The sequence below is a fragment of the Sinocyclocheilus anshuiensis genome, unplaced genomic scaffold (genome assembly GCF_001515605.1).
Source record: "Sinocyclocheilus anshuiensis isolate Anshui unplaced genomic scaffold, SAMN03320099.WGS_v1.1 scaffold179, whole genome shotgun sequence".
NCBI classification, from domain to species: domain Eukaryota; kingdom Metazoa; phylum Chordata; class Actinopteri; order Cypriniformes; family Cyprinidae; genus Sinocyclocheilus; species Sinocyclocheilus anshuiensis.
The window spans coordinates 1,511,665-1,537,840 of NW_015549577.1; the positions used below are offsets into that span (position 1 = coordinate 1,511,665).

Below are 26,176 nucleotides of genomic sequence, written 5' to 3' on the forward strand. Positions count from 1 at the left end.
TCACATCCGATACTGAAGCGAGTCGTGAAAACATGTGAAGTACACTTGTGTTATGAATTTTTTGGTTATCTTTTAACGGATTATTATTATTTTACATAAAGTAAGAAGATATTTGGCTATTTTAAATACAATTGTTTAACGTATCATAATGCTCATGTCACGGTTGATCATATATGTGTCCTATTAGAATTCATGCTACCCTGCAGTTTTTGTCAATAATCTGCGAAAATGACAGGTTTGTGACCATTGTTGTCTCAATTTTACAATTTTTCTTCTTAGGGAGCACACTATGAAGGCGCTTCCACCTGAGACTGTGCGTCTGCTGTGCAGCTCTCAGGTTATAACGTCTGTCCTGAATGTTGTCAAAGAACTGGTTGAAAATTCACTTGATGCTGGTTCCTCAAGCCTTGAAGTTAAACTGGTAAATGCACGTTGTATCAACAAACATACTGACCAGTATTAGGACACTTATAAATGTATTCATGTCATTGAATTAGACAACAAAATATTAAACCGTTGGCATTTCCTTTAAAGAAGTTGCACTTTAAAAAAACATTTCACAAAATGAAGGATGACACCTGTGTGAACCTGAGGTGATCTGACTTCTTCATATATCCATATCCACTAAAATCAACATTTAGACCAGAAATATTTTAGTTAGCATCCTTAGTTTGCAGATGAAACTTTGTTTGATATCAAATCCAAAGTGTCCAAATATTGTCGGGGCCACTCTTAATAGCTGTGCTGAATCTGTGTTCATGTTCCCTTGTGATCAGGAGAATTATGGATTGGATCGCATTGAAGTCAGAGACAACGGTTCTGGAATCAAAGCTACTGATGTTCCTGTGATGGCAGTAAAACACTACACGTCTAAAATCTCCTGCCACGAAGACCTGGAGCGCCTAGAGACTTATGGCTTCAGAGGAGAAGCTCTGGCATCCATATGTGCCATATCAGAGGTTACGTCTCGCTAATTCATGTTTGATTTTATTGCTTGAGTGATGCACAATATAAAAATTGTGGAGTATTGTGGCTGAAACATACTAAAATAATCACTAGCAGTAATTTGAAATCAATTCAGGCAGGACTACAATATAATGTAAAGTATGAAAAAAAAATACATTTTTGAAATCTGATAAGGATTATGTTAAATTAAAGGTAAATTAAAATTATTTTAATGATTTAAATGTAAGTAAAAATAATTAGTGGTATTAAAGAAGAACTTGTGAGTGCTAGATGGTGGAAAATGTACAAATAGGCAGAAATTGTTTGCATAATTATTGAATATCCAGTATCTGCCACTAATAAATAAAAAACGCTAATATTGGCAGATAACTACAATGGTACCAAAATATTGTGCATCACCACTGAGTCCATGAAAATCGTTTTTATCATTGAATTACAAAGGTTGAAAAATGTTTCCTCTGTAATTGACCTTTTCTTCACCTACCAGGTGGTCATTACTACTAAAACCGCAGATGATGATTTTAGCCTTCAGTATTCAGTTGATCACAATGGACAGATCGTCTCACAAAAGCCATCACACCTTGGCGAGGGTAGGTGTCTGTTAATTCATTTTTTAAATACTCTTGATTTATGGGAACAGACTGCTTCTAACAGACCTTTTTTCCCTCAGGCACCACTGTGTGTGCAGCAAATCTGTTCAGGAAACTCCCTGTCAGACGGCAGTATTATTCCAACTCTAAGAAATGCAAAGAGGAACTGAAGAGGGTCCAGAACTTACTCATGGCCTATGCTGTTGTTAAGCCTGAGTTAAGGATCACATTGAGCCTCAACAAGGTATGTTATGTTTGTCTTGTGGTTTTGACTGTGCAACTACAATGTCTTTGAACAAGAATAGTGGTCAACCGAGGCGTGTTGCCCAAAAGTCTGAGAATACTTGAAAAATGTGGGATTAAACCTGGAGATATATCAATACTTTTAGGACTTCAGACCATTTTTAAATAGAATATGTCATGATGGATAAAATGAACCTTACACACTTTTGTCTTAAATTACAAGTTGTTGGAAAGATCAAGTAAAAAGTTTTGGGTTTGTGAGACTTTTTAACGTTTTTTAAAAGAAGTCTCTGCTCAAAAATACAGTGAAACAATGAAATGGTGAAATAATTTTACAATTTAAAATGACTGTTTCTATTGTAATATATTTTAAAATGTAATTTATTCCGTTGTTGGCAAAGCTGAATTTTCAGAAGCCATTAATTCAGTCTTCAGTGTCACATGATCCTTCAGAGATCATTATAATATGTTAGGGCTGCACGATAAATCGCATGCGATATTTAATGCGCATCTTGTCAGAAAGCCGGTTCTGTAATCAGCGGTAAATCTCCATCACCTGCGTGCTTTCACATTGAGCAGCATTAACTACACAGAGCCGTTGTTCACTGACAAGCTGCGCAAAAAATCACGCGAATATGAACGTGGTTTTGCGCAGCTCGTCAGTGAACAACGGCTCTGTGTAGTTAATGCTGCTCAATGTGAAAGCACGCAGGTGATGGAGATTTACCGCTGATTACAGAACCGGCTTTCTGACAAGATGCGCATTAAATATCGTATGCGATTTATCGTGCAGCCCTATAATATGTTGATATGATGCTCAGTTTAATGTAATTAATTAATTATCATTCTTTTTATCAATGTTATGTATTTTTGTAGAAACCGAAATACATTTTTTTCTGGATTTTTTTTGATGAATAGAATGTTCGAAACAGCAGCGTTTATTTGAAATAGAAATATTTTGTAACATTGTAAATGTCTTCACTGTCACTTTTTTCTCAATTTAATGAAACCTTGCTAAATAAAAGCCTTATTTTTAAAAAAATACAAAGACTTACTGACCTCAAACTTTTGAACGGAAGTGTATATTTGACCACAAGGTGGCGTCACACATCAACAAATACTGTGGTATTACTCTCTAAGGGTTTTACCCACATTCAGTGACATTTAACCATCACAGGGCATGATATCAGTTGTGCTAATACTGTTCGGCTATCGTTAATTAGAACTTATGTAACTTGTTTATTGCTGTGGTTTCTCACTACTGCATTGACTCTGTGCTTCAGTTTCAATCTCATGTTTTAAATCCTGATATTATTCAGCAAAGATGATAAAAGACATTTTAGCATGCTCTTCCAGTTAACAGATGCATAGATGTAATAGTATGATGTTTATTTAATTGTTTCAAGGTCACAACCAATTTAAGTCCTGTAGGAAAACTCTTGAAGTTGCCCATGCAGAAAAATCCTTCATTTGATAATAAGTGCATGTTATGATGACAGCCTGGATATTTCCAGCATTTAGACATGCTTTAGACATGCTGAACTGTCATCAATTACAGCGTAACCCGGGAAAGTGGACATTTCGCTTGTTTCTCGTCAAAAAATTAGCAATGCAACCGCAGGATGAACCACTAAGCCTTCGAATCTCACACTGCCACATGATCCTAAAGTAACAAGCTAAGTGGTATAAGTTCTCTGAGTGTTTTCGCAAGTCCAATAACAGCCTGGCCTCATGATAGCATGCGTATCTGGCCTTGCTCGATGAGACTTCGCGTACCTTTCATTAAATTCCTATCATTCAGGTTGTAGATCATCGGGGGAAGGTCATACACTCATTTCATGCCATCAGCACTTCCAGGCATATCTCGTATCACAAACTTTGCACTTCACTCTGCATTGGGTTTCATGACTTCTCAAAAAGCTGTTTACTAGTCTGATCTCTTTACAGTCACCAAATTGTATATTTCATAGCAGAGATGTGTGCTGCGGACCGCATGCTTTCAGAAATCAACACCTTGGATATATATACTTTCATGTGGAAGTGCCAACGACAGGCAAACGCATGGGTGTGAAAATATATGCGTAACGGCGCTCCTCACGTTGAAATGACATTTGTGCAAGTAGCTTATTTGCTTGATGCTGCCAGATGGTATAAAATCTTCATGAAAAGTAATGAAAAGTTGGCAAGATCTATCCATGCAGTGCTCCCTGCGCAGTCGGTTTTGTAATATCCAAACATTCCCCAAAGTATAATTGTTTATTGTGAAGACTTGATTGGTGGCTAATGGCTGTTTGCGAGCATGCAATCCCACAGGTGGTCTTATTTTAGGATGACCGAAAAATAACTTGACCTGTTTTATCGTGTTGTTACAGGCTGTGGTCTGGCAGAAATCCAGGGTGTCGGATCACCGAACTGCCCTCATGGCCGTGCTCGGAGCGGCCTCCGTAGCCAACATGCTCCCCATCCAGCATCACCAGGAGCAACCAGAGGTCAGTGAAGCGCTGAGAAAACACGGGCATATTTATCGTTTTCAGCATGAGCAGTAGGGTTCCACAGATGCACCAGCTCTGGGGCTGCCGTGACGGTTTGCGATAGGAAACTGTTTTTTCCACAGAATGTTTTCATAAAGGAGTGTGCTTCAAGGTTCAAACAATCGGGGTTCATTTAGATTGCATGTGTCTTGAACTGACTTTAAACGTCCCTGCACTTCTGTCAGGTTGCTAAACCCAAAGATTCGTGTAACAACTTAATTCCGAACGGCTTTCGTCTCCCTGGAGAGCTGTTTCTCTTTTTCCTGGTTGTGCATTCCGCAGCGATGACTTTTTGCATGAATGACTCAGCATTCTTACCCAGGTTATACCTTATATAAAGCCTTTTAATTTTCAGCATAGGATTCAAATATCTAGCTAAATTGGTCTGTATACATAGAAATACTGTGGCCTTGAAGAGTATATGGACACTTTTGGAGACATCATCAAACATAAAAATGTTTGAATGTCATTGCATAGATGTCAAAATATCAAACCAATGGGCATCTGCAAACAAAATTTGAAGTCAGTTCTCCTCCAGCTCAGACAGGTGTCGTAGCAGAGTGACTACAGATGTTCATTACATTAACTCTGAACATGATTCACTACTGTTTAATAATAAGAAACTGTCCAAATTCTTTGTCTTCACTTTGAACAATTAATATATTGTTGCATAATTTTAAAATGAACAAACGTTTTGTTTTTGTGTGAGAAGTGGTACTTATGCTATTATTATTTTTTTATAAATGCCACTATGTTTGATATGCTGTTAGCTTTGAAACATGTTGAAAAATACCCTAACCTAAAAATCTTTTTTGTTTGTGCCTGAAAAGTGTATTTGTGCTATTATTTCTTTAAAATAAATGCCTCTTTGGTTTGATATTTTGTTATCTAATGCAACTACCTTCATACATTTTAAGGGTGACTTAAGTATCCAAATGCTTTCTGCCTTCACTTTGAAAAAATAAATCCATTCTTATTTCATTTTTAACCTAACATTTTTTTTGTCTAAAAAGTATATTTGTGCTGTTATTTCATTAAAATAAATGCCTCTTTGGTTAGATATTTTGTTATATAATGCAACTACCTTCATTCATTTTAACTGTGACTAAAGTGTCCAAATACATTTTTAGCACATTGCAAATTTTTCAGAGTTAAAATTGTGTTATTTGAATCATATAGGCTATAGAATTCCACATACTGAAAGGCTATGTGTCTTTGCGAGACCCAGTGCGGCGTTTACCTTGCAGCGGTCAGTGACGGATCATGTTACAGTGTCAGCAGTGCACCTATGCACCAAATGTGGCAAACTTTGCAACAAATGCAGCAGTGAATTAAAGGAGCCTTCAGGAACTTCAAAGTATGTGGTGAAAGGGCCTCAGAGGGCCGTAACCTGTCTGTGTTGGCCAGCGGCCACTGCTCTGGCACGGATTTAATACACTGCTGCAAATGCAACGAGCAAGCATTTGTTCAAGCAGATATGTGTTATATAGTATTATGAATTGGTAAAAAACTGTAATCTTGATTTAGTCCAGTTTAGTGACATTTCTCTCACTCACAAAGACACACACATGAAGATTTAATATGTGCTGCATCAGTAGAGTATCTGTGATGCATGCATGTTTTCTGCAGGTGTAACGTGCTCACTGCCTGCGGTGCTCCTCGAAACTAATCCTGCTTGACTAATCTTGAGCATTTTTGGGTCACTCTTATTATGCAGTATATTTTCAAGTATGTTCCCATCATTAATGTATTGGATGGTAATCATAAAAGTTGAAAATCATATTAGTTGTTTTATTTTATTATTATTCTTTTTTTTAGAATTTTACTACTTAGATTTGTTTGGGTATTGCCATTTCTGCCATGTCACTGGGTGCTTTGCAGTTTTAAACAGAAAATTCCAGCTATTTCTTAATTTTTCCATTTCTCTAATCAATATAAAATGTAATCATCATCATTATTATTATTGGTAATCAATTTCACATTATTTTTTATTTTCCATCATTAATGGATTGGATATATTAAACTCACAATTTTAAAACATGGAATCTAAAAATGGAATCTTGTAATTTTTTTGTTCTTGGGTGCTATGCACCTCTAAGATGAAATATTGACTATTTTATTAAGATTTAAGAAATAATCTTGGTATTTTATATTTTCCCCCTTTATCTAATCAAAATATTTCAAACAAAACATCTTTATTTTAGAATAAATTTGAAATCTTTGATAATAACATTATGATGCTTAAGTATTGAGGACAATCAAATACTGTATATTATTATTTTATTAATATTGGTAATCAATTAGTAAATATTTTTGTGCTCAGCTTTATTATCCCCTATCTAACAAAAGTGAGTTCCTTGAAGTCAGTAAGGAAGTGGGTCATTTTTGGGGGGAAATCAACTGCACCCAAACATCAGTAAGTGTTAGAAATGGGTTTGATGAATTCTGAGATGTTTTGTGGTATTAGTTGGTTTGTCACACTGTAAAACATCCCATCCTGTTGGAAAAAATGACAAAAATCTGTATTAAAGTAACTTGACATTGATACTCTCATGCAAGCTAACTCTCAAAAGCTCTTTATTTTCATCCTGTTAGGCATTCTGTCCATTTGCTGTTGTGTAAATATTCAGGCCTATAATTAATAAAGCTGAAGTGCCTGATGTTGACCAGGGCATATGTCTGAAAGTATTTATTTATTTATTTTAAAATACAAATTTAAATTACAACACACGCTTATTAATTAAAAAATGTATTTATAAGATAGCAGAACAGGAATGACCCATGTACCTTTCTTTCTTCTGGTCATTTTTTCCTCCCTTCAAATGAACCATTTGACCTTTTCTACTTACGTCAGCATAACACTCTCTTATCTCCCCTTCTTTCAGCTAAAGGCTCTCCTATCGCAGAATCTGCCTCTCGTTCTATAATTATCTCCCTGTTACGCAGAACTGTATAGGTCATACAGTGCACGCATGACATGGTGATTCTAATTCTCATCGCTGCCCTGTTGGAGAGGATGCTATTGTTGGTGCACACATGGTGTCCTACTTTGATATGTGAGGCTGATGAAGAATGCACACTGCTAGCATTGTCTAAATTTGCTGGCTCATTTACGTGTAATTTAGTCATGCTAAGTGTCCTCTTACAGAACATGCATTTAGTAGAGCGCTGCGTTTTGCATAGAGTCCCTGCTTGCGTTTTGCATTCGTGTAGGAATAATTCTCTGTAGACACACTTCAGTGTTTGGCTCGAGCTGATCTTGGCAGCTCGCTCCTCTCCTGCTGAACGTATAGCAGAACACATTGCGTATACAGCTATGCTCGAAGATGGTTTTCACTGAGTCTTGCCAATGTTCTGTAAAGCCACGTGCCAGATGAGAATGCATGTTTGCTCACCATTTATTAGTTGTAAGTCATCCTAGCATTCTAGGAATTGGTGGGTTTTACCAGGAGTTAATTTAGGGCCTTGAGAGGAGGATCTGTTGGAGTAATCAGTCATTAGGTGCACACTCATCATCAGGTCGAGCCCATGCCAAGACCATTGCTAACCCTTCACCCCACCCCTCACCACTTTTACATGTGATTTTTTTCATAAACCTCAGTAGCAAACAGTGTCATGCATTTCACATTTTGAATCATAATCTTGCATAATCTCAGAAATTCTGAGAATGGGCACACAGTTGTTGAGTTTTATTAAGCTTAAATGTACAGCCAGTTTTTTTTTAAATTTTTTTTTATGCAATAGCAAGTCAAGTCAAGTCAAGTCACCTTTATTTATATAGCGCTTTTAACAATACAGATTGTGTCAAAGCAACTGAACAGCATTAATTAGGAAAATAGTGTCAATAATGCAAAATGACAATAGTAAACACAAATTTTTCAGTTAAAGACAGTTCATCATTGAATTCAGTGATGTCAACATCCAGCTCAGTTTAAATAGTATCTTTGCAATCAAGTCAACGGTAACGGTAATAGCAGTTGTTTAAAAAATGTTAACAATTTAATCACACACCTTTTGAAATTTTTCTAATGTTATTTGCAATTAATTGCTTAACGTGATTTATTGTGCCTAACATTAAAACTTATAATAGTGAATAGCCACATATACATTACTGTTGAAAAGTTTGGGGTCATTAAGATTTTGTTGTTGTTTTCTTTGCTTTTCATAGAAATAAATACTTTTATACAGCAAGCATGCATTAAATAATGTAACAAAAAAAATTATATTTCAAATAAATGCTGTTCTTTTTAACTTTTTATTATTCAAAGAATACTGAAAAAATGTATTGCGGTTTCCACAAAAACATTAAGCAGCACAATTGTTTTTAATATTGATAATAATAAGAATAAATGTTTAATGAGCACTAAATTAGCATATTAAAATTATTTCTGAACGATCTTGTGACACTGAAGACTGGAGTAATGATGCTGAAAATTCAGTTTTGCTGTTACAGGAATAAATCACATTTTAAAATAAATTAAAATATAAAACAGGTATTTTAAAATGTAAAAATATTTCACAGTATTACTGTTTTTACTGTATCAATTAAACAAATGTTTTGTCCAACCAACTTGAACTACTTGAACTTGTTTTAATCTTGTTGTATGGACCTGAACTAATTGCGTGGAAAATGGGCACACAGTTGTTGAGTTTTATTAAGCTTAAATGTACAGGCAGTTTTTAAAAAAATTTTTTTTTATGCAATAGCAGTTGTTTAAAAAATGTTAACAATTTAATCACACACCTTTTGAAATTTTTCTAATGTTATTTGCAATTAATTGCTTAACGTGATTTATTGTGCCTAACATTAAAACTTATAATAGTGAATAGCCACATATACATTACTGTTGAAAAGTTTGGGGTCATTAAGATTTTGTTGTTGTTTTCTTTGCTTTTCATAGAAATAAATACTTTTATACAGCAAGCATGCATTAAATAATGTAACAAAAAAAATTATATTTCAAATAAATGCTGTTCTTTTTAACTTTTTATTATTCAAAGAATACTGAAAAAATGTATTGCGGTTTCCACAAAAACATTAAGCAGCACAATTGTTTTTAATATTGATAATAATAAGAATAAATGTTTAATGAGCACTAAATTAGCATATTAAAATTATTTCTGAACGATCTTGTGACACTGAAGACTGGAGTAATGATGCTGAAAATTCAGTTTTGCTGTTACAGGAATAAATCACATTTTAAAATAAATTAAAATATAAAACAGGTATTTTAAAATGTAAAAATATTTCACAGTATTACTGTTTTTACTGTATCAATTAAACAAATGTTTTGTCCAACCAACTTGAACTACTTGAACTTGTTTTAATCTTGTTGTATGGACCTGAACTAATTGCGTGGAAAAGTTTTCCTTAATTTAGTTAAATTCACTGAACAGGTTATTTTTTTGAGCGTATGATGAGCCAATCCGCTTCAGTCCCGACTTGCATTGAAAGAGTGACTTGAGTCATATCAGAATATTGTAGAAACTTGGAGGTGTTCATGTTTTTGCTCAAATGTGTTTCGCAACCTTTTTATTATTAGAATATCTAATATATTTTTGCATTATATAGTTGCAATCAAAAGTGCTTTCTATCAGTTTTCTCAAAGTGCTGGAATGGTTACAGGTTTTCTGAGCGAGAATGGAACATGAAGCGGGTTTGCAGTTGACTGTTTTTGTGCTGTGGCCGAGATCCTTCTGCCGTGGAAGAGTCCAGAATAATAACCTCCATTCAGTGCACAAAACAGAAAGGACTGGGCCACCTACGCCACCGTAATTGACAAATGTGGCAAAGTATACAGAACATAAGTGTTGATTGTGAAAGTCACAATACCCCTGATGATCAAGTTTGTCAGACTCCAATTAAAATATCCTCTTGCCAGCCAACTGCTGTGCTAGTTAATTCCTAATGGTGAGCTCAATCATCACAATCTAGCCCTAGATCACTGATTAATTTGGAGCCATTTCTCATCCCGCCACTTCGCCGGTGCTGCATTTAGCCAACAGAAACATTGCAAATTTTAGCATGGCCATTTCATAGTTAGGAGATGACAAATGGGTTCTGATAGGACAATGAAGTCTTAATTGGTTACTGCAAAGCGGGCTGAAGGCCAGCAGTGTGTCATTTTGTTTGTTTTGGAAAAAGTTCATAGAAGCCTCAATGTGCCCTGACAGTTAATGAGTATGGTTTGTGGCAGAGAGGAAAAATAAAGAAAAACTACACTAGATTTAACATGGAAATCTAGCTTCTTAATACACGTTTTAAATAAATGTGGATATATGACTCTTTTGGTATGCAGTCATGGCTTGAAAGTGATATTCACAGAAGTCTTATGTTTGTACAGATTGGCATCGATGGATTCTTTCCCAAACCAGGCTCAGATTTAAATTCCACCAGCTCCTCTTCGCCTGATAAAACATTCATCTTTGTTAATAGTCGACCTGTGCATCACAAAGAAATACTTAAGGTAAAGGAACTGCCATATACCCTCAATACTAATTTACCTACATTTATTTGCAGTGTTTGTAAATATAGGAATTTTTCTGTAAAATGAAATGTCATTGACTAGCTGTAAAAATGAGATATCCCAAACCTTCAACATTCATCCATACATTCAATTATTTGTAATTATGTTCAGGCCTACTTGAAATTTACACTACCATTCAAAAGTTTGGAGTCAGTAGGTTTTTTTTTTAAAGAAAAATATTAAGACTTATTCAGCAAAGATGCATCAACTGTATTAAACATTAATAATAAGAAGAAATATTTATTGAGCACCAAATCAGCTGAAAATTCTAAGTTGCATTCAAAGGAATAAATTACACTTAAAATTAAACAGAAAACCGTTATTTTAATTTCTAATAATATTTCACAATATTACTGTTTTCACTGTATTTTTGATAAAATAAATCCAGCCTTGGTGAGCATAAGAGACTTTTTTTCAAAAACATTAAAAAAAAAAATCTTACTGACCCTGAATGGTAGTGTGCCTTTGTAAAACCTGGGTTCATGAACATTTCTGGTTAATGTAGATTTTTTTTTTTTCTTTTTTCAAATCTCCGAAATAAAATTATTTCAATTTCTTAATTCCAAGGGTTATATCTGACATGCAGTAATTATGCAGTAATTATGAACAACTGGAAAAGTCATAGAAATTAATTGGTGAAAAACTGCCTCTTGGGTGTTTGTTCATCAAAACTTTTGGCATAATTTGTTTATGCTTGCAGCTGCCAAAAGAAGTGTACTACTCACAGCTCTGTTTAATAAATTTGACCATGTTTAAAGCAATTCTGTGGATTTTCCTATAGAGCAGTGCTGAAAATACTGATTAAAAATCCATAGATTTTGTCTGGGCCTAGTTCTGTTCTTATCAAATGATTTCTTATTATTTATGATTGTATTGTACTCACAATATTCTTGTGAATGCACATTTACCCTGCAGCTTATCAAGCAATACTACACCAGTGCTCAGTCTAATAAAGAATCTGCAAACCGCCGCTATCCCATTTTAATGATGAACATCACCATACCCGCCTCGACTGTGGACGTTAACCTGACACCTGATAAAACTGAAGTGATGCTACAGAACAAGGTACAAAAAGTTCAGACTTTCTTTCCTACGTTTTTACTTTATGGAAAACTTTGTTCCCTTCATGACAATGTTCCTTAAAATCAAACTTTAACAATGTTTAACAGGAAGGAGTTCTGTTGGCGGTGGAGACTATGTTAATCTCCTTGTACGGGTACTCTATTGGCGATGATGATCTCAAAGCAGGAGGAAATCGCCCTGGCATTAGTTCTGTAGATGTACCTGAACACACTAATGTAGTAATGCCTACACCAACCACAGATATTAGTTTGGATGATCCAGAATTACTTGAGAATTCTCCCCCAAATGAAGATAAACAAGACGGGGAGCTATCCATGAGCAACACTGCAAACACCAGCTCCTCTTCGATTTCAGAGGATTGGGTGATCAACAGAAGCTCAAATGATTTTGACAGTATTAGTTCCTCATTACCTGCTGACGATGTTGTAATGAACTCTACATCTGATCTAAACTGTAACTCCCCAAAGGCGTCTAAGAGTGACAGTGGCCCAGGTCAGGAGATTGAAATATCTGCTGAGAGTTGGAGCACGGGCAAGGCCTTCTCAAATCAAATCACCCGAGAATGCCTAGAAACTGTGAAACTCCATGTCCCGAAAGCACATGAAGACCTTGGAGGGAGTACGAGATCCAGCCCGTCCAAGAGGCCTTCTAACGTCATTATGGAGAAAATGGCCAAGCTGACAGCCTATGAGCTGATCAGCAACCGCTCCGTGCGTCAGCCCTCGTCTGCCTTTTCGCTGTTTGAGCAAGACACCAGATCGCAGGTCCTCCAGGTGAACCCAAGAGCTAGTCCTCAGGATGTCACAAGTGCTGTGAAAGAGAGATGGGAAAGCCTCGGGGAGGAAGACCGCAAGAAGTAAGTTTCCAGATTTCACTCTAGAAGACACAGTTTCCAGTTGTTGTGATTCACTCTCTGTGTGTAGCAAGAGAAAAATAGATCTGCCACTAGCATGTGTAAAATATGGATTGGAAAATCTGCCTGGCCTGGTCATGTTGCTACCTGAAGGAAGAATTGATGAAGTGTTTGTGTTTTCCAGAAGACTGTGTTTGATTACTTGGTTTGATGGTCAATAGGCATGTTTTCCATTGTAAAAGAGGTATTCCATTTTTTTTTCCAAAGAATGCCACATTCTTTCAGTTCCTTCAGGTGCCAGAAGATTCCAGTTCATTCTATACCAGATGATATCTGACTATTTTATTGGTTGTTTATGAGCCCAAGGAATACTCGGGTTGGATATATGGATCTGTCTTTTTTTATCACTCTAGACTGTCAGTCAAATGTTCGGACACACCTACTAATTTTTTGTTATTATTGCTCTTGTCCACATTTTAGAATGATAGTCATCAAACTATGAAATAGCAACAAATGGAAGTATGGGAAATATGTAGTGACGAAAAAGGTTAACCATGTTACCTAGATTCATTCCAGCTCTTCTAAAGGAGTTCCCATGTGCGTTGGACACTCTGGTCTAAGTCATCTGTTTAAAAAATGCTAATTAAACGGCTTCTCTGCATTGGGTTAATTCTTATGTTTTTAAATAAATGAGGCCAGATAGTCACATAAAAAAGGGCTCAGCATACATTACCATTCAAAAGTTTCAGAAAGACTTTTTTGTCTCTTATGCTCACCAAGGCTGTATTTATTTTATCAGAAATAATGTAAAAAACAGTATTGTGAAATTTGATTACTATTTACAATACCTGTTTTCTATTTTAAATAAATATTAATGTAATATATTTCTGTAATGGCAAAGCTGAATTTTCAGCAGCATTACTCCAGTCTTCAGTGTCACATGATCCTTTAGAAATCATTCTAATATGCGGATTTGGTGCTCAAGAAACATTTCTTGTTATTATCAGTGTTGAAAACAGACTGCTTAATTTTTTTGTGATTAATTTTTCCAGGATTTTTTGATGAATAGAAAGTTCAAAAGAACATCATTTGTTTGAAGTAGAAATATTGTTTAACAAATCTTTTCTGCCTATTTTGAACAATTTAATGCATCCTTGCTGACAAAAGTTTAAATTTATTCAAATAAATAAAAAAATCTTACTAACCCTAAACCTTTGAATGGTATTGTACATGGAACTCTTTTAGTACAGTTTAGTACTGTATTTCATAGGTCAAAGAACGGATTATACAGGTCAAAGGTCAGGTCAAATTCTAGAAAGCATTTGATTGGACAAAAATCTATTGTGCAAGATGAGTCATCAAGATTTTGCCCAGATGAGAAACACCGTCTCTGCACCGGACGCAAGTGGCGCGACACGACAAAAGACAATAGAACCCATTATAATCAGTGATGCTGTCTACACTGGATGCGGCGCGATGCGACACGACAAATCCCTGACAGTAAACTGATGCCTTGTTCTATTTCTGACATACTGACACAAAGTACAAATTATTTGCAACAGACGATTTGTCACGTCCAGTGTAGACAGACTGTCGCGTCCGGTGTAGACACGGTGAAAGACTATAAATGTGGCTATATCTGTTAAAAGTGAATTTTGTCAAGTACACTAGCATATAGATGACCTTAAAGCAACTTAAAGTTATGCAACTCAAATTTAGGTCTTTTTAATTCTAAGATCTTTGTCATTTCCTAACTTCAGATTAAGAGCAAAGTACATCAGAAATACTGTTATCACAGTATCACAAAAAGAGGACATCCCCTCCCAGAAAACACTTTAAATCACAGCATGCCAAGTCAGCATAATTAAATGAATGGAAAGTGTATCTCAGCATTGTTAGTGGCACTTATGTAACACATGGAAAAAGACATCTGAATCCTGTTGCACATTACTGCCGTCTTAAAGATGAAATAGGCCTTATCAAGTAACATGCACTTCTGAGAGTTATATTTACATGGATGCATGTAACATGGGTCCATCACATATGGGCATGCTGAGCTAAAGGGTCAGAGATTGTTGACATGGATGTTTGGGGGAGGGAGTACCATGCTTGTTATATTTTGGTTGCAGTGGTCTGATGCAGCAATAAAATGCCTGGCGCTGATCCAGGGACTCTATATGAACTTGGTTTACATCCAAAGTGCCCACACCAAGGGAACATTGCTTTCTTATTGCACGGTTTATGTGCGTTTGATCCTCATTATGAATTCCAGGCTGAAAATGCAAACCGTGCTCCCTAAATGGCTTTCATCATGTATGCGAGTGTCCACTGAGGTCCATTTCAGGAGGCGAGAGAGGATGGCGCCTTCATTTTCTGTGCGCTGTTTCCACACTCGTCCTCTGATTGGAGATATTCTGGTCGGCTACTTGATGTGCATGGCAGTGATATTTTAGTATTGTTGATATACTAGTGTTTCTTAATATTTTGAATTATTATTATTTTTTAGATTTTCTGTTTTCACTTGAATTTTAGCTGAAGTTTTAGTAATTTAGTTGTTATTTTGACATTTAGATAGATAGATAGATAGATAGATAGATAGATATATTTAAATATTTCTATATAGATTTGTATTAAAGGGGTCATGCTGCTAAAAAGAAAATTATTTTGTGTATTTGGTGTAATGAAATATGTTTATGCGGTTTAAAGTTAAAAAAACACATTATTTTCCACATACTGTACATTGTTTCTCCTCTATGCCCCGCCTTTTTGAAACGCGTCGATTTTTACAAAGCTCATCGGTCTGAAAAAGCGAGGTGTGCTGTGATTGGCCAGCTATCCAGTGTGTTGTGATTGGCCGAATACCTCAAGCGTGAGACGGAAATGTTACGCCCCTCACCATACTGTTGTATTCCCTCAGCGACCAGCACGGATCAGCTCTAGGCATGACGAAGTGGATATCGTCCTCTTTTGGAAGACCAAACAAAGTAGTTTCGCTTTCACAACGAAGCACACAGCGTCTTCAGGATATGGCGGCGGCAACAATACTACAGTGAGAATAAAAGTTACGCCTTCTTTCTTTGCGTGAACATTTGGGCGGCGTTATGCAAATCTTCCCACATAGTGAGGTAGATATGTGGGGGCGTGTTAGAACGAGACGTTTTAGGTAGGCGTGGCTGACTCTTAACTTTTATAAAGAATATCTCTTTGGATTTGAGACTTTAGTCTTTGCAACTTTACAGATCTTCTTTATGCACCAAGAGCTTGTAACACTCCAAAGAGAAAGGAAAAATTGAAATCGCATCATATGACCCCTTTAATTTTTGTTTTTGTTTTTTTAGTACTTCAAGTTAAAATTAACGAAAATATTGTTTTGGCAACCAACTAAAATAACTTTTTAACTAGCATGTGTTTTTAATGTTTTAGCTAAGTTTAGTTTAGTTAATGTGTATTTTACCAGTAGTCACAAAAATGTTTTTATGGTTTTAGTTAAAGATATTAACCTTGGTGTTAATTATGGCTACATTTTGTCTTTCTGTGATGAGAGTTGAGGCCATAACATTTGGACACCCCATGAAATCAAAATGAGAGTTTTGAATCCTTTAGTGGATGAGTTTACTCAAAATTCACTTTTAGCTGATATACACTAAATTTACAATCATTCTCTTCTGGAAAAACAGGCTAATGTTGATGACTCATCCTGCACAACACAGGATATTTGTCCAATCAAATGCTGTGTAGAATGAAAATGTCCCTGTTGTGTGACACTGCCTGTGTCTGAAATCTCATACCCTCTGAGTTGCTACTTCTTTTGAATAAGTAATTACATTGGAATCATTAGAAAATTATGTTCTGTATAGTATGAATGTGAGTAGTATGAATGTAATCCAGACATACTACGAGCGTCATGTTGTCATTGTCATGTGACCTATGAACGTCATTTGCGTCGCTTCACTGCCATCCACAAATCATCTCCCATGGCCTCATGGGATAGTGAAGTGTCCTTCAGACACACACTTCAGAATTTGGGAAGAAATAGTAGGTCATCGGGTACTCACTATTTTATGAAACATGTGAATACGAACATACTCCTATGTTTACATACTGTTTTTCACACAGTATATAGTAGGAAAGTATGTGATTTTGGATGCAGCCACTGATTAGCATAAAGCACAGGGTTTTTCAACTCTGGCCTCAAGGTCCACTTTCCTGTAGAGTTCAGCTCCAACATTGATCAAACTCACCTGCCTGTAACTTTCTAGTAATCCTGAAGACCTTGATCAGCTTGTTCAGGTTTATTTGATTAGGGTTGGAGCTGAACACTGCAGGAAAGTGGGCCTTGAGGGCCAGAGTTGAGAACCCCTGATGTAGCAAATCATGGTTCATGTGCCTTAATTAAAGCCTATTGGTAAATGAATGCAGAGATATTAAGCCAAGTTATAAATTGTAGTCATAATAAATTATTGAAGATTTTTTAACTTAAGTATTATAATATGAATGTTCTGTGGTTTCAGTCCTATTTTATACGTAGCTCACAAAACTGTGCCCTTTCCGATGGAAATCCTAGTATATCAGGTTAATTCTTTTTCAGTTTAATTAAAGATAATGGAACCTCAAGTTAAATTATTATTATTATTATTTGTTCTTATATGGAGTCCTGGTGCTGCAGGTATATTCTGGCAGTGCTGATGGTAAAATCTATTTTATGTTTGCATTAAAAAAATGTAATGGAATGAATTATGTTGATTCAATTAAAAATATTTCACTTTGCTGCACAGACACAGCTACTTTTATATGGCCATCAATTGAGAAATTTGATTTAGTGGCAAAACGATGTGGGTTTTTGAAAGAAGTCTCACCGAAAAGTGCTCACCAAGGCTGCATTTATTTGATCAAAAATACAAGAACAGTAAAATTGTGTAAAAAAAGTATTATCACAATTTAATTTATGTAATTTACAATGTAATTTATTCCTGTGATGGCAGAGCTAAATTTTCAGCAGCCATTACTCCAATCTTAAATGTCACATCTTTTGTAACATTATACATATACTGTCACTTTTAATCACTTTAATGCATCCTTGCTGAAGAAAAAAAAATCTTAATTGACCCGTTTGAACGCTAGTGTATACATAAGTCACAATAAGTGTCTGTGGTGCTGGTCAAATGTCTTGAAAAATAATGTGCCATTTTTAGTAGCTTTTTCCTATTTTTTTGTATATGTAAATGTCAACCACAATGTCTGTTTATACATTTTCACTGTGTTCAAAATGCAAGCTTAAGTCCAAAAGCCCTCAGGTCAAGAACTCATTTCAGTGTACATGGCAGGGGATACCCTCAAGCTTCAACCTTCTGCTCCATTATGAAATCATTTATCTCCCCCATTGGCCTCCTACTGCTTTTCTCTTGCATTCAGCACATTTCATGCATTCGTCTTCATTGGTCTGGTTTTATCAGCATTTGCAAGTTGATTTGCATCTTTTTCTTGCACCCGAGCTTTATGCTCCGAAACCATACAGTGCGTTTGAAATTGTGCCCGGTCTATTGTACAGTAGCAAGCTCTGTGCAATGGCACAGCTGTTAATTGGCAAGCCCATTAAGAAACTTCCAGTGGAGGCTCAGGGCTGCATGTTTTTACAGGCCTTCTCCTCCCTCCCTTGCTGCTCTCCGGCCCCCATCTGGTCACAGGTAGCAGATGTTTTTTATCTCGCCTGTTTCTGCACATTTTCTACACTCTGATTTACAGCAGTCCACTTAGAATCACTAGAGCAAATTAAATCAAGGTTTCTTGTTTGAATTGAGGATATTTAATTAGTCACAACTTCTGACCTCTTTGCTAAAACTCATTCTTACCCAGCCTGCAAATTAATGGACCAAAAGCAGTGTTTCAAACCATCTGTCTTCTTTTTTGTATTTTTTTATCTTTATTATTACTATTTTCCATATATTAGTATAACAATAAAGTAATACAAACAAAACTGGAAGTAAGGGAAGAAACCTAGAAATTATTTTAAAACAAATTATAAGTTTAAACAAATGAAAACTATCTTATATTTTAGTTTCTTCAAAGTAGCCATACTGTTGCATTGGTTGCATTCTGGGACACTTTTTTAAAAACAATATTGAATTTTTTTTATTTTAATAATTAAAAAATATGTATTATTAGTTGGATCATTATTAATGAGAAAATAAAAAAATTATTTAAAATACATTTTAATTTTGTGAAGAAATTCACTTTGTCTACAAAACCATGTGTCAAGCCAGTGTTATTAAATTTTCCTTTCATTTTGATTTTAAAGTTTTAGTAATTTTGTTGTATATTTTGTAATTGTTATTATTTTTTAAATATGCCTCCTGTATGTAGTTTTTATATATTTATTTATTTTATTTCAGTTTTAGTTTTACTCAACTAAATGAAAATGAGAAATGTTGCTTTGGCAACTGCGTGAAATAAAGTAAGTTTAAGTTTTTATATGTTATTTTATGTCAGGTAATGTTTATTTCAGTCTTCTGCTTTTTACCCAGCCTAATTTAGTTTTGAGTTAATTATAAGAACCCTTCTTCAAACATTTAAGCGTATGCCTAAATAAAAGTGTTTTTAAGATAATGAGAAACATAAATTCAGTCCAAAATGTTGATCAAGTGTTTATCAACTACTCCTCACAAAGTGTTATTTCCAAAAGACATTCGAACAGTTACACAAAGGAAATACAAAATGTACAACTAGGACTGTAACAAATACATGTTCTTCTATCACATCCCATCTTAGGTATGAAAGCAAGGCAGAAAAGTCTCTGAACGCCTACAACCTTCAAAGGAAGAGGGCAGCGGAGGGAGGTGGCCAGTGCGGAGAGGGCAAGAAGCAGATGAGTGCCGAGTCTTCACTGAACAAAGCTCAAGGCGTGAAGCGCAAGGCCCCCCTCGCCAACCAGCAGGCCCTGGACAAACTCTTCTCCTCTCAGCCCTCGAGTAAGAGGAGCCCTGCCAAGCTCTCCAAACCCCTCCCGTTCAGTATTGCAACCCTCAAGCAGAGTCTTAACCTCCTCTCCTACCAGAACAGCTCAAGTGCGCAGGGCCTCAGGCTTGTAAACCGCTTGGCTTCTCACTGTGCCTGGGTCGTTTTATGTGGCAGAAAGCTCATGTTGTTGAACCCGTTTCGAGTGGAGGAGGCCTTGCTGTTTAAAAGACTTCTGAAGAATAATATACTTCCAACCGTGAGGCTGCAGACCCCTGTACCACTGACAGATGGGTAGCCTATCTCTTTTTCTCACCTAATGATGACATTCTGGATGTGTATAATCTGTAATGTAATTTTAAAACATGTAACGTGTAAAAAAAAAAAAAGGTCAAATGAATGATTTCAGTATGCATAAATGCATTAATTTGGAATTACAATATAGGAGTAATAGCTGTATTAATATACTCTATTCTAAATTCTCTTTAATATTTATATTTGCATATTAACATACACTTCTTTTCCCAGGGTGCTTGGTGGGCCAGAGTACATGGATGTTCTTGTGAACATGGAGAAAGACAGTCCCTGCTTTAATGGAGACGTCTGCTTTACTGATCCTAGGCTTGTGGCAAATGGTTTTGAGATTAGGATGATTCCAGGTAACACTCAGAGATGTTTAAATTCATTTGAAATATTTAAATTTGAAAAAAAAGCTAAGTTTAACTAAAAATGAACATTCTGTTGTCATTTACTACTACTTCTACTGAAAACACAAAATAACATGTTTTAAAGAATGTTGGTAACCAAAGCAGCGTTTCAAGAGTGTTGATGTACAATCCATATTTTTTATTATTAATATTATTAATATTATTTGTTTGGTCAACGTCTTTTTTATTATAATTTTGGTAATACATACAAAGACTCCCATCCACACAGAACAAGTTTTCATATAATTGCAATTTAAAAATAACATTTTTTTAAAAATATTTTTAATTGTAGTGTGTCATGGTTTTCACAAAAATATTAAGCAGCACAAATGTTTTCAACATAATAATAAGAAATGTTACCTGAGCACCAAATCAGCATATTTGAATGACTTCTGAAGGATAGTGTGAGACCGGAATAACAGCTGCTGAAAATTCAACTTTGCCATCACAAGAATAAATTACATTTTAAAATATATTAAAATAGAAAACAGTTTTAAATTTGAAATAGTCACAATGTGACTGTTTTTACTGTATTTTTGATCAAATAAATACAGCCTTGGTGAGCATAAGAGACTTCTTTTAAAATCATTAAAAAATCTTAATTATTCCAAGATTTTCACTAGTAGTATTCAAAATATATCATTTTTTAGTCAAAATATCTTCTTTTATGTTCTATTTAATTAGTGATAGACTGATATATTGTGCCGTATTTGGCCAGATGTTTGATAAACGGTTTCAGTTTCCTTTTTTTTTTTTTTTTTTTGCAAGTTTTAGAAAAATATTCTGAAATGTAAGTGTTCATTTCAGCAATTTTGTGCAAATCTAATTTGCTGTCATTATATCATATTATGTATATATTAGCATTGTATCAGCTCGACTTCCACTCCAACATTCAAAACAATCTGCTCCCCCTGGCAAAACATACAAATTTGCATTCAACTTATTTCATAAGGCTAGCATACTCTAGAAAAAAAGGAACGGTCTGTATATCAACACTCTTGAAACGCCGTTCAGCCAATCCATCATACCTGTTTTATAAAAACAACTCTAAAAGAGTCATAATCATGTAAAAAAAACAACGTTTGACATTACACAATCCAATTGTTTTATTTGATTTGGACTTGCTGCTCCTCCTCCACAGACACGGTTTGTTTGGGTGCTTTGGAGCCTGTCACCAAGTTTAAACAATTGTCTACATTTCACTTTTCCATTACATATGCATCCCTGGACTTGTGCAATTTGCAAAAGGTCTCATTTTAAATGGAGTGAACTACTTCTTTATAGGCATTGGAAAATATCATTCAACTTCCAATATATGATGATAATGCTTAATTTGTAGTTTTTAATAACTTTTAATATCCATGCTATTACCTTAGAGACGTTAATTCCCGCTGCGCCGAGTGATGAAGTCATTGTTTATACAAATTGCTTAAGTGGAAAGTGCTGTGTCAGCACTTCTTTTCCCCTACACAGCTCAGTGTGGGCACATGTATAATATGAAATTGGCTTGATTCTAAGGGATCGGTCCACTTCCTGTATGACTCAGCCTTGGGTTTTTGAGATGGTCATTATGTGCGTTCACTTGAATTTGCTGCCCACCATCCCTCCTCATGCTTATCATGTGCTGTGGAGTGGGAGAGATTCTGAATTACTTCTACACATGTTTTTTTATTTTTTTTCCCAGGTTTCTCTTGAGAAAATGTGCCTTTATTAATTCAAGGGTCATGCTGTTTAAAGGTCTCTAGGATTGTCCAATTTGATTTAACAAAGGTTGGACCCACTGGACATCATTAATGCCACAGTTCACAAATTGTTTTGAAATGTCAAATATAACGGCTTGAATAACAGGATTACAGTCAATTATTCTGACAGAATTGCTTGTGTCTGATTAGTGAAGAATGAAAGTAATGTGTTTGCTTGAAATGTTTTTTAAGTAAGCGATGAGGTACAATAGCCACTTGAGCCATGGCATCATGTGCCTCATTGATTTCATGCGGTGCTTAGTAAATGCCTGTGTTCTTAATTCACAAACTATTAGTTTTTAGTGTTTTATGTATTTATTCGAGAGAAAAAAAGAGAGTTCATAAAATCAGACATTTATGAGTTTTCAGATTTTCAAAGTAACATTAATATAAACTATTGTTCAAAAGTTTGGAGAAGTCTCTTATGCTCATGGTATGGTAGTATAAATAAAACGTACAAAATAATAAACATGATATTACCCCTTCCATGACATTTATGGAAATGTGATATCATTTAAACAACCAATACTGTCACACGTATTATTGCATCCTTGCTGAATTAAAGTATTAGTTTTAAATTGACGGTAGTGCATAGGTATGTATTAAAGAAATAAACTAATTTATATGCATAAAAGCACAGGATCTATTGTTACAGTGACATGCAAAGAAAGTGCTTTTCAATCAATTTTCTCTTAAAGGTTATTTTTCCATTAATCTGTCCCTTTAAGTTAAGCTTGATAATGACTAAAGTCAAGCAGAATCAATCAAATATCTAATATCCAACACTGAAAAATAAAAAATGAGCAAATAACTGATGTGTTAATAATTATATAATGTGCAAACACTTTTCCAGGTTTAGAATGAGCTTATTTTGTAATGTTGTCCTCTCTCTAAGGAGGCTGCCATCTTAGTCCTCATTTGACCTTATTTTGCCTGTTGTTATGGAATGCACTTAAGACTTCCCCCTCAGCCCTGTTCGTGTTGTGTGTGTTGGCACTGGTAAGGGTCATCATGGCCGAAGCTGGCTCGCTACCTGAGCTTTTGCCAGCATGGTAGATTTGCACTAAAGTGTGGTGCTGTGGAGAAAAATTGCCCTTTACAAAAGGGAATAGTTTCTGAGCCAACTTCCAGGGATTTGGCAAAAACATGCACCAGATTTCTAGCCCTTTCGAAACCCCAAAGTATTAAACTTTGGCACAAAACTCACCCCACACTGTTTGTCCTACAAATATGAATCATACCTCAAATGTTCAACTTGTTGAGGAGAAGTGTTCTATTATATTTGCAAATGATCAAATTTACACCTGCCAGCTAATAAAATTGCAGATAATAAAATGACTAAAACTCAAGCTGAAAAAATAAGGCCACAGTAAACAGAAATATTACAAATATAAAATAAAATATAAAAAAGAGACGAAAGCACAAAATTACTGAAATTTAAAAATTAAAATGAAAGCAGAAAATATAAAAATATGAATAAATACTACAATAGTATATAAATAATACTACAATAACACTGGTATGAATGTGGGTTAATTTGACTTGGCCTATAGTAAGAAACCTCCTAGCAATACCCCAAAACAGCCTAGCAACCACTTAGCAATGCCCTAGTGAAATAAATAATACAAATTTAGTTCTTGCAATGGGAAAGTCACTTTTGGAGTGTCTAGTCAATAGTCATATTACCAAAAATATAATTTTGTAAGCATGGCAGATCAAGTCAGATTCGGAATGGCTTCATCTCTTTTTAAAGTGCATAGGGAAGGAGAAACTGTTTTGTCTGTACTTCCTTGATGACCTTTCCATACATTTCACCTCTTCATTGAGATGCATCTAGGGAAAAGCAATCATCTTTAAATCATCTGTTGAAAACCTCCTCCACCTTGGTTTTTCTTTCCAGTCCACAAAGACTAATAATAGCGTAATTTGGTGCAATGCCCGCCTGACTTGGTTTCCAACCAGCGTGTAAATCACAATATTTATTTATTATTTTTTCCTAGAGAATGTTGTACTTGGAGTTTATTAATCCTTGCTTGTTGCTTATCTTGGCCAGGTTCCTCATCTTCTGAGAGGCATGTTGAAGTGACGGGCATGGCCGACTGCATGCCTTTCTTCGGGATAGGAGACCTGAGGGAGATTCTGCAGGCTATAAAGGTCCAGAATGCAAAAACCGTGGAGCAATGTAGACCTCTCAAAGTCTCAAACTACCTAGAGGTGAGAGATGCTCTTTGGGGCATACTTTTCAATGATTTTAATTTGCCATCACAGTATCAAAATATGAGCACATTTAGAGAATTTAATGAAATAATGAAAATTAGCTGAAAATGTACTCACCCTCAGGCCATCCAAGATGTAGATGAGTTTGTTTCTTCATTGGAGCAGATTTGGAGAAATGCAGCAGTACACTTGCTCACCGATGGATCATCTGCAGTGAATGGGTGCCGTCAGAATGAGAGTCCAAACAGCTGATAAATACATCACAATAATCCACAAGTAATGGACAAGACTCCAGTCCATCTTGTGAAGCAAAAAAAGCTGCATGTTTTTAAGAGACAAATTCCTCATCAAACTTGGAACTTTTGCTTCCTGCTAAAATACAACTCCTCTATCCATAATATTGCTTTCTCCAGTGAAAAAGTCATCTAGTTTGAATAAGGAGAGACAAATGCCCAGATCAAGAACAGACAAAAGCAGTTCTAAAGAAATATTGTTGTGGATTTTGATGTGAGAGGACAACAGGGGATGGACTTTTCCACTGAAGGCAGCATTATTATGGATTAAGGACTTGAATTTTGGCCAGAAGTGACTGTTTAAAGTTAAAAAGCTAAATCAAACACGCAGCTTTACACTTCACAAGATATCCATTTATGGACTGGAGTCGTGTGGATTATTGTGATGTTTTTATCAGCTGTTTGGACTCATTCTGATGACACCCATTCACTGCAGATGATGACCTGAGGGGTGAGCACATTTTCAACAAATTAACATTTTTGGATGAACTATTTCATTAATAATATTAGACTGGAGTTAGTATCTTTTTAGCTTCCTTTTTGCTTTAAAAACTCTCTTTTACCCACGTTTTCTTTCAGAGTGAAGCTGTGAGACTAGCTAGACAGTTACCTCTGAACCTCTCCAGAGCTGATGTTACAAACACGCTTTACCGAATGAAACGGGAACTTGAAGAAGATAGTCGGGTCTGCATTCACGGACGACCATTTTTTCACGATCTGGTTACTGTTCCTGAAACTGAGCGGGAAGCTCTGTAAATAATGTCTAATTCTTGCTAAGGATTTCAAGGACTTCGTTATAAGACCAAATTGGCACACTGACATTTATTCTACCATATAGTAGTATGAAAGCTGTCATGTTGCATAATTACCTTGTCTTGTTGAATTACAGATTTCATTCATGATTTGATGTATAAATACTTATCAAACTGGATTCTGGGTGTTTAATCAAGATGCCTATGTATTACGCAGGTGGTTTCAACCCAGAAAGTCGTGCAAGATCTATGCACACAAATCACCATTTTATCTTTCATAACATCATATGCAAATAAAATAGCCGTAATTATAATGCATTAAATAGCTACTTCAGTCTAGAAATGACAGTGATGGGTCATGAGTAATGTTACTTTTTATGAACGATTTTATGAGGGTAGAGCTAAAAAAATTTGAATATCAATTATGACACATTAAGATTTTTAAACCACTTTTCAATGTTGTTAATTAATGTATTTTGCTTTTCTGTCTTAATTTATTGTGGGAAAATTAGGCATTACTGTTAATGAAGGAAAGGACAAGTGCTTGACTTTAAAAGTTTGCCTTGTTGACTTCTGATTAGAAAAGAAAACAAGCCAGAACTACTGACCCCACAGCAGATGCCAGTGAACCACAAAATTGAATGCAGTGTGGCTGTAAATTCACTCTCCCCCAAAAATCAGCACCTTAAATGCTGATCATGAAAGTCGGCGCTAGGGGCCC

General features: G+C 35.5%; 1 protein-coding gene across 2 annotated transcripts; it reads left to right on the forward strand.

The window, feature by feature from the left end:
- Positions 1-25,634, forward strand: LOC107657534 (PMS1 protein homolog 1). Of its 2 annotated transcripts, none has more exons than XM_016445671.1 (13): positions 1-34; positions 280-421; positions 777-959; positions 1,454-1,556; positions 1,637-1,800; positions 4,172-4,288; positions 10,675-10,797; positions 11,773-11,922; positions 12,027-12,796; positions 19,559-20,038; positions 20,273-20,403; positions 24,247-24,407; positions 25,283-25,634. In XM_016445671.1, coding segments are annotated over exons 1-13 (2,703 nt in total). In that variant the 5' UTR covers positions 1-32; the 3' UTR covers positions 25,460-25,634. The 2 variants fall into 2 exon arrangements, with proteins under 2 accessions (XP_016301157.1, XP_016301158.1); XM_016445672.1 differs by having other exon boundaries at positions 3-100.
- The last annotated feature ends 542 nt before the right edge of the window (positions 25,635-26,176 follow it).